Source organism: Neoarius graeffei, chromosome 26, assembly GCF_027579695.1.
Source record: "Neoarius graeffei isolate fNeoGra1 chromosome 26, fNeoGra1.pri, whole genome shotgun sequence".
Lineage (NCBI taxonomy): Eukaryota > Metazoa > Chordata > Actinopteri > Siluriformes > Ariidae > Neoarius > Neoarius graeffei.
Window position 1 is genome coordinate 12,124,097 of NC_083594.1, and position 15,982 is coordinate 12,140,078.

General features: G+C 42.9%; 1 protein-coding gene across 13 annotated transcripts in view; it reads left to right on the forward strand.

The window, feature by feature from the left end:
• The window catches only part of slmapa (sarcolemma associated protein a), a 168,120-nt gene that overhangs the window by 146,070 nt on the left and 6,068 nt on the right, over positions 1-15,982 (forward strand). For 8 of the 13 annotated variants that reach the window (XM_060910069.1, XM_060910074.1, XM_060910076.1 and 5 more), the window contains 6 exons: positions 4,235-4,360; positions 8,312-8,386; positions 10,571-10,876; positions 13,484-13,607; positions 13,891-14,062; positions 14,156-14,290. In XM_060910069.1, the coding sequence (XP_060766052.1) occupies positions 4,235-4,360; positions 8,312-8,386; positions 10,571-10,876; positions 13,484-13,607; positions 13,891-14,062; positions 14,156-14,290 (938 nt within the window). The remainder of the gene's footprint in view (positions 1-4,234; positions 4,361-8,311; positions 8,387-10,570; positions 10,877-13,483; positions 13,608-13,890; positions 14,063-14,155; positions 14,291-15,982) is intronic. The other 5 variants (XM_060910071.1, XM_060910075.1, XM_060910073.1 and 2 more) reach the window with 1 other exon arrangement.

Consider the following 15,982-nt stretch of genomic DNA (forward strand, 5'->3'; position numbering starts at 1 on the left):
GGGGTTAATTTTTGTAATCTTGGTTTACTGCGCGCAGACCCATGCGATTGGTTTGACTTGTGTTGCTACTTGTTTGAAGTTTCCTGATTGCTGGGAAAGGGTGGTTGTAGTCAGGAAAGGAGACGGAATGCTTCGTGATATACTTGAGGAAAGAATGTATTCAAATGCTAATGACCACAACTCCTTAAAGCTCGGAATTGTTTTTGCGGGCGGCTTCAACCCAAAGGTTTCTCGAGGACAAATAAGCCTCGAGTCTTTTTCTCCTCCTCACCCCCTCACCCCTGTATAAAGGGGGAAAAAAAAGGTTCAAGATCATGTTTTACAATTGGTAATCAATCTGATTTTTTTTTTTTCTTCTTTGAGTAAAATACATTGAGCTGTGCATCTATGGATTGTACTTGGTCTTGTGATTGTGTTTGATTTGTGTGACAGGCCGAGCACACAGGAGCAGTTTCTCATTTGAGAATCTACACATTTAATAAAATTTAGCAGTGTAATCTAGCTGTTTGATGCGTCCCAAAATTAGCATCACACAGTAAAACTGAGTCTCTCCAACAAATGACTTTAAATCTGTCTTGGATGTGGACTCGGGTTTGAAAACACCCTCACTAAGCATGTAACGGTATATCATGTGACAATAAATCGCGATGCCAATTTGACCATTTTAACCAAAATAAATGAATCGTGATCACAGTCAGGCTGTGTAATTAATTTTTCCGAGCTGTAATTGCATTGTTGAGACAGCAGAAGGCACAATTGCATACAGCAGAAGGCACAATTGCATACAGCAGCAGGAACAGGCATGACTTCACCGTAGGTGGAAGTAGCACAGCTCGAATGCTGTGGTCTAATGATCTAAAATGGGAAATAGCTGCTGCACAAATGTGTGGTTTGTACAAATGGATTTAACAAGAAATTGGAGCAATCTTTTTACAGAATTCTAAAGACAAAAGAAGCAAATGGAGGTAGTCAAAGTTTTATTAAGAAAAGGCCTATTTAAGAGTCTTTTTCTCATCTCATCTCATTATCTGTAGCCGCTTTATCCTTCTACAGGGTCGCAGGCAAGCTGGAGCCTATCCCAGCTGACTACGGGCGAAAGGCGGGGTACACCCTGGACAAGTCGCCAGGTCATCACAGGGCTGACACATAGACACAGACAACCATTCACACTCGCATTCACACCTATGGTCAATTTAGAGTCACCAGTTAACCTAACCTGATGTCTTTGGACTGTGGGGGAAACCGGAGCACCCAGAGGAAACCCATGGGGAGAACATGCAAACTCCGCACAGAAAGGCCCTCGCTGGCCACAGGGCTCGAACCCGGACCTTCTTGCTGTGAGGCGACAGCGCTAACCACTACACCACCGTGCCGCCCCCTAAGAGTCTTTTTAATAAAAGTAAAATTCTAGTTACTAGGTTATTACATTTTACTCCAACCTTTACAAATGTGGCTAAATTATTGTTGGTTATTAAGAAAGTGAAACAAAGGTGTGGGGTTTTTATTTTTTTTATTTAACTTTTAATTTAAGTTGATAACAGGAAAATAAATGCTGCTTTTTTAATTTAACAAAAATAATTGAAGTTGATAATGGGGAAAATAAATGTGGCTTTTTTTTTTTTAACAAATAATTCAAGTTGATAGGGAAATGAATGCTGCTGCGGTGTTTTTTTTTTTTTTTTTTTTTTAAATATCGTGAATCGACTCATCAGTTCCAAAGACTCATTTCTTGAGAACCTTATATTAGTATCTCTTGATGCCTGTTCATATGTAAATACACATTGTGTATTTAGCACTCAGAACTCACTCTCTCTTTCGCTATGAGCACTTTACAAATATTTTTTGTTTTGAATCTTTGCGTGCCTCACCCTTGGTGTTTATTTTTAGCTCTAGCATGCATACAAGGTTGATGATCCTTGAATGGAAATAACGGCAAAATAAGGTGATATTTGCAATAAGAGCGGGTACGCTGTCAGCACTTGTAACCAAAATGCTCCAAATGAGCTAAATGGCAGCGCGAGTGTGAAAGCTTTCCAGGCAGAAGTCCTGTGTGGCTGTTCAGGAAGCAAGGAGTCACCAAAAGTGAGTGGATCAAGTGAACCATTTGATCAAAGCCAAGTTAAGGAATGAATGCGAGTCCAGTAGTGAGTGAGTACTTGAGTGGTCGGGGATTACACAGAGCCTACATTTCTGTTGTGCTCCTTTTCCTGGCATGTGTTAAAGTGCTTTTGTAGCACAAGTGAATAGAAATGAGCTAACAGGACTACTGGCCTATTTTTTGAGCCAAACTCTCAGCCTTCTTTCAGTGTCGTCCTTCATCTAATTGGACAGTGTTTCATTCAGACTGCCTTTTTAAAGTGATTTTAGAATAGATTTGGTATCTTCTCATTGTTTTCTGAATAACGTTTGTGTATGATTTGGATTAAGTTGTATCCACCCCCCACCCCCCCGTAGTTACTTTGAACATGCAGGTAGTATATGCAGGGAGTCTCGTCATTGCTGATTAGAATTTGTTCCCCTGATATTCAACAGCACGTAGCTGTAAATGGAAAAAATGATTTAAATAAATAAATCTCTAGTAACGCTGCTTGATTAATCAACATGCTCTGTTAGGTTTTATTGCTTTGTCATGGTATTTCATGATGTATCTAAAAGCGTTTGAGTGTTTTTCCAGTGAAAAGGGATGTTTTTGTCTCCATACATTCAGTCAAGCTTCATAGCAGTAACGCAGAGTCATTCCAATCTCATAATGCCTTTCAGGCTACGCTTTATATGATGTTATCTAAGCAGTACTCCTGTGCAATTAAGATGAAGCCAGTGATTACGCTTATAAACGATGGCTCACATCCTGCCGTCTCATTAAGTCTATGGCAGAAGATCAGAGGAGGGGAGTGTTTCTTGCATCATCTCTCAGCTTGAGAACTTGCTCAAGCCTTGTAAAAACCTCAAAACCTCATTTGACAGGCATCTGACGTAAAGTCCAATCACTTTGAGCTAAAATTGGAGTCTGACATCAGTGTTCACATCTGTACCGAGACAAGCGATATCCACTGGTTTATGGACGGAGCTGAGGTTTTTGCCAAAGCCCGTCATTTCTCGAGCACGTGCCGATCACAAGGAAGGGCCTCTCCGTGGGGAAACGAGTCGGAAAAGCGAGAGAAGTGGCGATGATGTCTCGTCAGCGTAGCCGCAAGCACTTGAGCTTGAAGCCTGCTCCTGGAGCTGTCATTCAGTGGGTTTGGACTGCCAACGGTGCAGTTCTCCACATAACGCACCATGTTATCCATGTAATGGAGAAATATGCAGTGTCAGGATGTGTTAACTTAAAGAACAGATTTGAATTTCACTGCCAAGTTGAGGAAAATTTAGAACGCATTACCGTAGGTGCAGTGAAGATCTAGTCTTCGCCATGGTAAGGGGAGGAGCTTGTGGATGAGCGATCTGAATTTACGCAGTGTGCTAAATTAGATAGTCGGCACTCGCTCACTATGTCTGTGTTAGCAGTTTGTGCTTGGCAAGAAATGTTGTGGGCAGACGGATTTGGCGAAGTGTGACTTCAGAGTTGTTTTGCTCACTACGTTTATTTCTGGGTCCAGATACATAAAACTTGCTCGGGAGAAATAATGACCATGAGCAAGTGGTAAAAACATTTAACTTTTAATGCTTAACCATTAGTGAGGTGTTGTTCATGGCTATAAAGAAGTCATCACTTGATTCGCATCATGGACTCTGAACAAATGTAACGCATCGATATTCAATTTGAGGAGAGTAAATGCCGATTTGTCTTTTTTTTGGTCATCAACTTTTATTTCAAATAAGCCATGTAGGCAGTATAGAAATTGAAAAAAATTTAATTGAAAGTAGTTTACACTAATAATGACTGGCCCTGTAGCTGTTCTCTGGTCTGATGAGCTGCCTTCAGCTAAATAATTTATAGAAAGGCATCGTTGACCACAGTAGATGCTCCAGAAAAGAAGTTGGTCTGTGTTTAGAAATCTGGAATTGCAGAACTATGTGTTCCCGGTACCGTTTGGTCAGCTGAAATACATCCAGACCATAAGCTGCCAGTTGACAACCCTTTGATTTCATTGCTTGAGTACTAGTTAAGATCAGATTCTTTAAATACAGTCCTGTTGGCACATATTCAAATGTTTTGCACGAGTACCTTCACTTTCATAATTGCCCTATCAGTGATATTCTGCTAACATTGCAGTTTTTTCGTGTGTGTGTATAGATGAGCTGCAGAGGGCCAACCTTGAGCCTGGAGACACGGAGCAGGTCATCCACCAGTTGCATCGTGAGCTACTGGAGGCACAGGAGCTCGCAAACACCGGCAAGCAGAAATGTCTTGAGCTACAAGGTACTGAACACATCCTGTTTTAAGTGCACTCTTGTGTAGGATAAAGTTTATCCCCCGCTGGCTGAAAGGCCCAAAGGGGGGGGGGGGGGGGGGGGGGGGATTATGTCGTGGCAAAGTCCGTCTGCCCCAGAAAGAGTTCTCACCTTCTGAAATCAACTCCTTTCGCAATTTTTGTAGGGATTTCACGAAACTTGGCAGAAGGCTTTGTTATAGGACAGTAATACGCATATTGCAATTCTGTTTGCAATATATTGTAGCAGGGGATATTGTGCGGGGGGGGGGTTGTGCTTCCAAAAAAAAAAAACCCACAAAAAAACCCCTGTTGTGGTATGTCCAAATAAGGGCATACAACTGAAAATAAGAGGAATGACGCACTGTATACCGCGTGTATAAGACCAGTTCTGATCTATGCATCAGAAACCTGAGCACTAAATCAGAGACTAGAGCAAGTATTACGCAGAGCAGATAGAAGAATGTTATGATGTATGGCAGGAGTACGGCTCCGAGATGGGATAAGTCGTGAAGAGGTAGCAGCTTGATGCGGTGTGACACAGCTAGATAAAATATTGATGATGAAGGCGAGCTTCCACCAGGAATGACGGGACAGGACGGGACGTGTGTTTTTTTTTTTTTTTTTTTTTTTTTTTCCCGTTTCCGGTTGAGAGTATGTCGTGCGCATTCTGGCTGCCGCTTCTCACCAGAGCTTTTTTAATTTTATTTTCATTTTCTTTCTTTTTCAATTTTCATTTTATTTATTTAATTTTTTTCTGTGTTTGTGTAGTTTGATGTTTGAGTGTTTTGTCCGCGGGTTGTGGTGTAGCTCCGGACCCAGTTTGGGCGTTGGTTCCCTCCAGGCCTTGGTTCGCTGTGGGTGATGCCTGCGCTCCCAGCTGTGGACTGCAGTGAGCTCGTTGCTCATTTAACATTCGTGGTTGTCCAGCGCTCTGCACTGTAATGCTCGGCGTGATGTTCCAAGCGATGTTGCTCGGTGGCGTCGCGGCGGCTGTGCAGGCGGTTTGGGACACACCAGCGCTCTGCGTGGCGGAGCTTCTGTGCTCGCTTTGTGGATCCACGGCGTGGTGTTCGAGTGATGTTGCTTACGGCATCACGGCGGCGGTGCTGGAGATGTGGGACTCATTTTCATGCGCCTTTTGGTGGGACTGTGGCTGCTACACCACGGGAATTGAATCTTGACCCCTACTTGGTGGACTTTTTATTATTTATTTATTTATTTTTTTTATTGTTATTTTTTCTTTGTCTATAATTGTAAAGCGTCCTTGGGTTTTTTGAAAGGCGCTCTATAAATTGAACTTTATTATTATTATATGAAGAGACCGAGATGGTTTGGTCACATCAGAAGAAGAAAAGATGATAAGGCACTTGGAAGAGTTTATTAGCTCATCTGGCCATAAGGCTGATGGGCTGTCGCTGTGGTGTCCGTCATCCACAATTCAGTTAAATCGTATCTCCTCCATCAGTTCTCCACACGTTCCCATTCCGGTTGTTTTATTTGAAAGAACTCCTTACTCCACACAAAACTTAGTGGTTGTGTTGTCAAATTTTTTGCTAACAAGTTACTAATTAGGCCAAATTAACAAATTTTTCCAGGCCTCTCACTAGAATTGTATCTCCTATCTCATTTCTCATCCGATTCCAGTTCTGATCCATGTTTGTTTTGGGTAGATCTCTTGAGGAACAAAACTTGGTTGTTTTGTTGCTTTTCCTGTTGTAAACAATTTAAAACTTTCAGCTAAATCGTATCTTCTCTCTCAGTTCTCAATGGATTTCAGTTCTAATCGTTTTGTTTGAAAGAACTAGACCTTCTGTACAGCACTTGGTCATTGTATTGTCATTTTTGCTAATGAACTGCTAATTAGGTCAACATAAATTTTGGGACTTCTCGTTAGAATTGTATCTCCTTTCACAGTTCTCACCCGATTTCAGTTCTGATCGATGTTTTGGGTCGATCTTCTCTCAGGGAACAAAATTTAGTCTTTTGTTGAGTTTCCTGTTGTAAACAGTTTGTGGTGGAGGTTGGTCCTCTCTCACATTGTCACATTTCAGTTCTGTTTGATGTTTTGGTCGTCATGGTTGTTTTGCTGGCAGGCCAGATGAGCTCCTACGTCCTTGACGTTCTGGTAGATTAGAAGTTGATGGTTGAAGAAACCGTGGAAGGCCAAAGAAGACCTGGAAAAGATGCAGTGAAGTAGATCTAGAGGAGTCGAATGCTGTTGAAGATTAGCCTAGTAAACTAGACCCACCCGCCTAGCGGCCAAAAATATTTTTTGCCTAGCGAGTGGGTCTAGCCTCGCACCATATAAACAAAAACACCCCGGGCATCAAATCGTGCCTGCCAATCACAACGCAAGGTTTTTGTTTGGATTCTTTGGGCGGGCTTTTGCAGGAGTGACGACAAGGCTGCGCGACGCTGGAGAAAGCACAACAGGAAAGATGGCTACGGCTAGTGAACAGCGCGCGTTTGACTCCGCTTTGGAATCAGTTTTAGAAGAATTAGACTTGGAGTTTTCGTTGAACCATGAGCAGGAAGAGGCTCTCCGCTCATTCCTTTTCAAGAAGGACGTTTTCGCTGTTTTGCCGACCGGCTATGGCAAAAGTCTGATCTATCAGCTGGCTCCGCTCGTAGCCAAAAGGATGGGGCTAGTTTGTGCAGTACGAAGAATTAATAAACGGCTTTGAAATATTACTTTTTGATTGTTTCTTATTTTCCCGTTATTTTAAATTTTAAGGGAAATTATTTCACCAAACACCACTAAATAAAAGCTCTCAAAAACAGTTTAAGCAAACACTTGGAAAAAATGTGTATGTGGTACAGACTCCAAACTTGTGGTCATTATCTCCAAACTTCTTAATATCTAGAACCTGTTTATTAATTAATACGCATTTTGAAAAATTATTTATTTCAAGGCCTCCCCCACTGCTTTCTGTCGCTCTGACTGTCACAGTCACTGTTACGCTGATTGGTCAGAGCGCTGGCCTATACGCACAGAGACAGTTTGAAAGACAGTGGTTTGTTCCTCCTACCCGCTTCGGAAATGTCTACGGATCGAGGCCAGACTAAATATTCACATTTAGTCTGGCTTGCCAGGCTAGTTGAAGATGCTTTAGAGAATTGCAGACAGTGGGAGCGTCTAATCAAATGTTCAGGGGATCAGACTTGGGAAAACCTGATGATAAAATGATGATGATTCCCATTATATAGATTGACAGTTTGGGTTAACATTTTCTGTTTAAACATACAGAAAACTACAGGAGATATGATTTACAACACGTTCTCTCTAAAACTGATCCAGGAAGCCTGATAGAGATTGATGCCCTTGAGTTGGTTGAGTTGTCGCTTCATCTTCCCATTTCTCCTCTGATAATTCAATTTGTTCGGCTGATGGATGGTGGTGATGAACTGCAATCCTGGTTGTTATGGCAGCATGATATTTTTGCAGGTCTGGCTGAAAACATAACGTTTCAAATCATGATTTCTGTACAGGAATATTTAAGCAGGTTTATAGCTGCAAGTCAGAAGACAGTGTGTTTTCGGGATGGCTGGAGGGAATAAATTCCCAAATGTATCTCAACACGTGTTCATAGATTCTGGCGTTAAGGAGATTCATGATGAAGATATACTTCTAGGTTGTGTATAATAGTCAACTGGGCATTAAAACATGTTTAAAAAATGTATTATCCTGTCTGTAGTTTATTTTTATCGTTTAAAACCTCTTGCCCAGGAGTACTTTCACACAGCTGAAGGAAGGTTTGTGCTCATGGAGCTGAAATTTTCCGTTTTGTTCTAGCAGCAATCCAACATGCATGCTTTTAATATTCTGTTCAGGAGCTAAACTTTACACAACTTGATTTACAGATGTTCATCAAACCAGAGTAACTTCTATCTTATTTTAGACTTTCTGAACTAACTTTCCTTTGCAACCTTTTTTCCAGCTCTGCTTGAAGAGGAACGGAGAACCAACCGGCAGCAGACTGAGGAATCATCGAAACAGATCCAGTACCTGCAGAGTGAGTGTGAATTTGAGACACACCTTTGAGAAAATATAAATGTTGCTTGATGTATTTTAGAAGAAATCATCTTTTTATTACCACCAAGCATTCAGGGGTGAGTGGGGGGTTTTTGATTCCCCCTCCCCCCGAGTGAGAGGGAGTATACTGGTTTACCTCTGTCCATCCGTCCGTATTTCCGTCCATCCGAAACACCTTTTTTTTTCTCAGCAACCACAAATCATAGCGACTTGGTACCAAACTTCAGCTTGGGGTTCGATACCGTGTATACCATTTTCAGGTCTGTTGCACATCAACTTCCTGTTTACCGACTGAATGCATTTACGAAACATATAGGGTGGATTTTGACGCTATTTCAAGAAGCAAAATGCTATTTCAAAATGATATATTCAGAATTAGTGTCCTATTCCTCCGATTGCTTGCATTCTGATATAAGCGGGGGGGGGGGGGGGGGGATACGTAAGTGAGCAGTAGCTCACAGTTGATCATTTTTTTTTAAATACTATTAGCTTTATTTATCTTACAAAATTGTAACAGAAAAGAAAAGGTGGGTGTAGAGCAAAGTACATTTGAGACATGGTATGCGGTATGAAACAATAAAATTTAAATAATTTCCATCCCCTTTATGGCCAAGCTAAATAAAGTAATCTGATATAGTCACGTGAGTGCAAGCATTAGCTTGTCTTAAAATGGAAACGGTTTATTCCACTTTGTTGCTGCCATTTTAATAAACCTAGATTTTTACCGCTGCATTTTTAGCACGGTTTATCTTATGGCATGAGCAACTTCTGGCAACATCGTGTGCTCTGATTGGTTCCTTGGCGGGCAGAATTTTCCCGTAATGCCCGTGGGCGATTACGGACTTTCTTTCCAAGGCGCCTTTTCTCAAAAAAACTGTTCATTGTCTAGCATAATTTTTGTTGAAAAATAAACCAATATGGATTATATTTTATCTTTCTCAGAACATTCTATTACTCAAGTCTCATCTCTAGCCACTTTATCCTGTTCTACAGGGTCGCAGGCAAGCTGGAGCCTATCCCAGCTGACTACGGGCGAAAGGCGGGGTACACCCTGGACAAGTCGCCAGGTCATCACAGGGCTGACACATAGACACAGACAACCATTCACACTCACATTCACACCTACGCTCAATTTAGAGTCACCAGTTAACCTAACCTGCATGTCTTTGGACTGTGGGGGAAACCGGAGCACCCGGAGGAAACCCACGCGGACACGGGGAGAACATGCAAACTCCGCACAGAAAGGCCCTCGCCGGCCACGGGGCTCGAACCCGGACCTTCTTGCTGTGAGGCGACAGCGCTAACCACTACACCACCGTGCCGCCCATATTACTTAAGTGGAGAAATAAATTCCGTTTTGAAACTGCTCGCTGTTTATTCTCCTTGTGTGACTCCACCACGTTATAAATATGACGTGACTGAAAGCAGCGTCACGCTTCATAATAATGATGGTCTGTTTTAATCTTGGAAATAAAAAAAAGCCATATAATAAACTCCTTATTAACCTCGCTTGCTCTGTCTTTATGGGAAAATATCAGACCTCGGTCTATTTGTACAGACCTCATCTACAGCTTGGTCCGTACTGTCAAGACCTCGGTCTAATATTTTCACATAAAGACTTCGTGCTCATTTACTAAGTAGTTAATACCCAGCATGGTTGTAGGGGTGATAGCGTTTCGGCGCCGCGCCGGATTTCCGGCGTACCGTGGCTGGGGGAAAAAAAAAATCTAGTTCGCCCATTGTCCTGTCATTCTGAGATGCGCAGACAGACAGTAAAGGGAATTCCCTTTACTGTCTGTCTGCGCATCTCAGAATGACACAGGACAATGGGCGAACTAGATTTTTTTTTTTCCCCCAGCCACGGTACGCCGGAAATCCGGCACGGCGCCGGAACGCTATCACCCCTGTGGTTGTGTAAATAAACAATAGGGTATGCATAATTTCCATAATTGGATTATGTCCATAAAACAAATGCTGCTTGTGTTTTTTCAGAGAAAAAAAATTGCACTGGAAGGATTCCCTGTCTGCAAATTTTCATGTTTTAAAACTTTATCATTACATTCGATGTACTTGTAATAAAGTAAAGAAATGAATTAGGCTGACAGTTGATGGTCTTTTGGTGGAGTTTGTGAGCTCACCTTTTCCTGCGTAATGGTTCCTGTAGGCCAGCTCGCCAAGCTGCAGTCAGACATGGAGGCCCTGCGAGAACAGAGAGAGAACACCATCTCCAACACGCGGGAGGAACTCTACAGCGCCCAGGAGGAGGTGCTCGTGCTCCGCCACGCCATGGAAGCGGCCACGGCTGAGAGGGAGCGCGAGATCGCGGCCCTGCAGGGAGAACTCACCGCTGTCACGACTGAACTCGACAAGTGGAGAAAAGCAGCATCCAGTTATGAGCTGGAGATCAGCACCCTGCAGGAGAACTTCAAGCTGCAGAGCCAGCACCAGGAACGAGCCTTACAGCTACAAGGTGCTCGAGCATTCTCATTTTAGTCCAGTTAGTTTTCAGTAGTTAATCATCTCCATGATTACTTAAAATCCTTGTTTGGTGCTGCAGTTCAAGTTACAGACTTCTTTAGATCTGATCTCCAGGTTTTGTTACTTGTGTCCTCAATAATTTCTTGCGACTACTGAAAGGAAACATGCACCATATGCATATCTCTAGTGCAGTAGTGACTTGAGTTCAGCCAAACCTTAGCCAGACACACCAAAAAAGCAACAGGGCAAAGGATTTTGCAAGGGATTAGTGGCAGATCGCCAGGTTGCGCCGTTGTGTGTAGCTGTTTATGTTGATTTTAAAAGTAACTCAGTAAATTACAGAGGGAAATGAATATTTAAGTCTGAGTGAAAAATAGTGTAGCAAGCGTGCAGCATGGAAGAGGAGTCTGGAGACAGAAATCTTAGTTTCTCGGTCGTTAGCCTGTACTACTTGCCCTCGATAGCACTGGTTTGACCGCTTTATTAGCCTTCGCTAACATTACTGATGAACGCTACACCGGCTGGAAGGTGACTTCACTGCTGCACTGACTTGCAGTTAAAGGTGGGGTACGAGATTTTTTTCAGGAGTATTTTTTACCATATTGCTTGAAAAGCTCCTCACACCCATGTTGCAAGCAGTACAATAGAAGGTTTGACCCCAAAATGAAATATTTTAATCCAGTCTACAGTGTAAAATAAAGGAAAAACGCCATCCAATCCTATCGAGGTACCACCTCAAAATGATTGGATACTGACACGTCAATCAGACTGAAGCCCGCGAGCAGCCCGGCCCGTGTGTGTGTGAGAGAGAGAGAGAGAGAGAGAGAGAGCGCAGCCCCTCCCCCAACCCGCGCGCTGCGAGCAGAGTGCCACAGGATTTTCTCAGTGCGCTCCCTCCAAACAACGGGGATTTACACGGAAAGAGATATTCACAACATTCTTTCACAGTGAGCGCCACAAGGCTCTCCTGAACACACTGATGTAATTTTTTTGTCTGTAGTGTAAAAAATGAGGTCAATAGAGCGAGTTAAAAACGAGTGACTTTTCTGCCATGTTTATAATGGCAGTCTATGGGGCTGCGCGGCTGTCCTCTCCTCACTTTCAGGCTTCTCATTCAAAAACTGCAAGTCCTATCGTGTAGGTAGACACATTGTGTGAATCAGGACAAGTGTGGCTACTACTTTTGAGAAAATTGTGTGTGGAGTGAAAATTGGGGCTGAAAACACAGTTTAAATGAGAAAGTTTGAGCTATTTTTCCAAGCTCTCTACACTCTCCACTGGTGTGTAACGCAATAGACACCCATTATAAAAGCTGATTTTCTCAGGCTTTATAAGGGGGAGGAGGGGTGGAGATGCGGGGGGTGGGAGCATGGCGAGGGCGGGCGTGTTTCTTTTCAAAATATGGCTTGCGGGAACCGTTATTCCAAAATCTCGTACCCCACCTTTAAGCTCGCGTTGGCCTTTGAGAAGCCTGAGGACGATACGTTTTTGCTTCCTCCCACTGTCAATCAAAATCTGATTGGTTAATTCATCTGCCACTTCCCATGTAAACATGCACTGCCGTGGCCTTCTGTCCCGGCAATGGAGTCCTAACAAATGAGTGAGCAGCTCTAAACTCAGCCAAGAAACGACAAACAAAAAATCTCATTGGATAACTCGATTTTAATGTTTTCAGGACAGTAACCCTTTCATTTCTGAAGCAAATTTGACAAAGTTAGGCAGAATTAGAAGAGAATAATTATAATTATGAAAAATTAAATATAACCTTTGAAATGCTGATATGTTTGGGCCGAGAAAGCCCTGATGGTTGCCCTCTGATCGAGTGCATCAACATGATCGATTTTTCCGTATTTAAACAGTCACTTTGCACAATTGTTTCCAAATGTGACATACTTGCAGTGTATACATGTTTACAAATCCTACAGCACACGTCCGGTTTATGGAGGCTCCTGCTTGAGGTTTTTGCTCAAACTGTAATGCTATATTTAATAGAAAAGCCACTATTTACACTCCAATCCTGAAGAAAAAGCAGAGCTCAGAACTCAGGAGAATGGCCAGGGTCAAGCACATGGGCACAGACGGGCATAAATTTGCATCACGCGCAAAGTATTGAGCTTTGTTTCCACAAACATCCATCTGCCTACACAGCATTAGTTAACAGTTAGGTCACACCTGGTATCTATTTGGTCTTGTCGAGGCGGTCGGCTTAATCAGAGCATCTTTTACTGTCTGGTGTTATGGAAACTTTTTAATTCTGTGCTGCTGTGTACTTGCGTGTCTTTTGTGGGGAGTCGGTTGTCATGTAGCTTTGAGAGCACATCATTGGCTGAAAGAAAATAAGAAACGGGACGTCTGTACTGCAAGACGTCGTAAACGATCTTTAAAATAAAAAAAGAAGCCATCATTGTGTCCGTAGCCTTTTGGTGTTGTCTTAGAAGGTGAAACGTGATTGGTGACTAATCAAGACTTATTGACGACTAGCACAAGCTCAGCTGAAAGTATTTGAATCAGGTTTGTTTTAAAAAGCATTTGATTTATCCTAGTGAATGTATTTTTTTTTTCCATGTAGTGTAACACACACACTCTGTCTTGTGCACAGGTGAGCTGGAGAAGTTGCAGGCCGAGTGCTCGACCCTGCATCGAGAGTGTGAGTCTCTGCGCTCGGAGAAAGTAACTCTGCTGGAGAAACTGCACAGGCTGGAAGTGGAGCTCAGCAGGTCCGTGTGCGTCATCACCTCGTCTCTAAAACTTGTTGCTTTGAGGATTTCAGATCAATCTTGTTTGTGTAAATCATGTGCCTTATTGTTTACACATGATGTGCTTGTGTAAACCCTGCTGGATCTCACCATGAAAGAAACGCTGATGAATAGAAATGTACAAATGATACAAAACCATGAATTTGGTCATTACTGTGCAACAGACTGCTAGTTTTCTGCAGCTTTTCTCTTTCATCCTGATTCTGTGCTTACAAGGTTAATTTAAAAAAAAAAACTTTTTGTTGTGCAGCTCCAGAGAGCAGAGTGCCACTCTGAGCAGCAGCCTGAATGCTCTGGAGAAGAGCCAGGGTGACCTGGAAAACCAACTGGGTTCCATACAGAACCAGCACCAGCAGGACGCCAGCAGGCTGAAGGTGGAGCTCGCCCAGGCCGAGAACCGCACCAAGAACCTGCAGAAAGAGGTGCTGAGTGTTTGCTGTTGTGTACAGATTATGGAATAGATTGTTGTTCTTGAGAAATGGTTTATAACTCTCCTCTGCTCTCTCTCTGTGCAGTATGAGGACACTCAGAGCCAGCTGTCCGACCTGCGGCAGCGGTATGAGCAAACGGAGCAGGAGAAGCGCTCTATTAATGACGAACTGGAGCAGTGCAAGGTCAATCTGAAGCTGTTGCAGGAACAGGGCAAGAATGTGAGTGCGCGCACACCGCCTGCAGCGTCTCCTCTCTAGACCAGGGTCGTGTGTGTTTTCCAGCAGGTCGCAACACAGCAAATGCACTTAAACGTTTTCCACTGATAAGACGCCTGTTGTCGAAGCTAGTGCTCAGGTTTTGCTGAGAGCAAGAACTTCTTTTCTCACTTTGGACACAAAGTTCCAGAATGCACTGCAGCTAGACGACAGAGTTACAGCAGAGGCTCGGCTAGTTAGGGATCATTGAGATAACGAGTGTGATAGCGTTGATGACTGCATTAGCACGGAAGTTGATCTGTTTGAGCAGTGTACAGATAAGGAGTTGACCGACTGAAGGAATAAAGTGCCGCTGCATCACTCTCTTGAACGGGTAATGTAGAAAACTTAACAAAAAGTGAAAGTAGTCCAGCTTTAAAGGGTTGAAAAAGGTTAGGAAATAAATTACAAAATAAATCCTGATCACTTTTTTAAAAATATTATTCTCTCCACAGTCACTGGATATGAGCAATCGCGCATTCTGATTGGCTACCCTATTACCAGGCTATCAGCTCGTATACTGTGAGTAGAGAAAAACAAAATGGCAGAGCGTGTTGCTGAACCAACCCAGGATGAAATAAAAACTCTACTTGAAAACAAATCCCCAAAAATTGTCAAGTAATGAAAAGAAACAGAAATGGCGAAAAGAATGAATGTAGCCCCCCCCCCCCCCCCCCCCCCAAAAAAAAACCCCTCCTGTTCCACTCTCCAGCCCAGTCGGTGGCAGTAATGCACCTTTAAGTTGGTTTGCCAACTGCCAAGAAAACCCCAAAAATTACACACAAAAAAAGCAACAAAATATGGAATAAAAGTAGCCTAGTAAACTAGACCCACCCGCCTAGCGGCCAAAAATATTTTTGCCTAGCGAGTGGGTCTAGCCTCGCACCATATAAACAAAAAACACCCCGGGCATCAAATTGTGCCCGCCAATCACAACGCAAGGTTTTTGTTTGGATTCTTTGGGCGGGCTTTTGCAGGAGTGACGACAAGGCTGCGCGACGCTGGAGAAAGCACAACAGGAAAGATGGCTACGGCTAGTGAACAGCACGCGTTTGACTCCGCTTTGGAATCAGTTTTAGAAGAATTAGACTTGGAGTTTTCGTTGAACCATGAGCAGGAAGAGGCTCTCCGCTCATTCCTTTTCAAGAAGGACGTTTTCGCTGTTTTGCCGACCGGCTATGGCAAAAGTCTGATCTACCAGCTGGCTCCGCTCGTAGCCAAAAGGATGGGGCTAGTTTGTGCAGTACGAAGAATTAATAAACAGCTTTGAAACATTACTTTTTGATTGTTTCTTATTTTCCCGTTATTTTAAATTTAAGGGAAATTATTTCACCAAACACCACTAAATAAAAACTCTCAAAAACAGTTTAAGCAAACCCTTGAAAAACACTTGAAAAAAATGAGTGTATGTTAAGTATGTGGTACAGACTCCAAACTTGTGGTCATTATCTCCAAACTTCTTAATATCTAGAACCTGTTTATTAATTAATACGCATTTTGAAAAATTATTCATTTCAAGGCCTCCCCCACTGCTTTCTGTCGCTCTGACTATGTCACAGTCACTGTTGCGCTGATTGGTCAGAGCGTTGGCCTATACGCACAGAGACGGTTTGAAAGACCGTGGGTTGTTCCTCCCACACCCGTCGGAAATGTCTA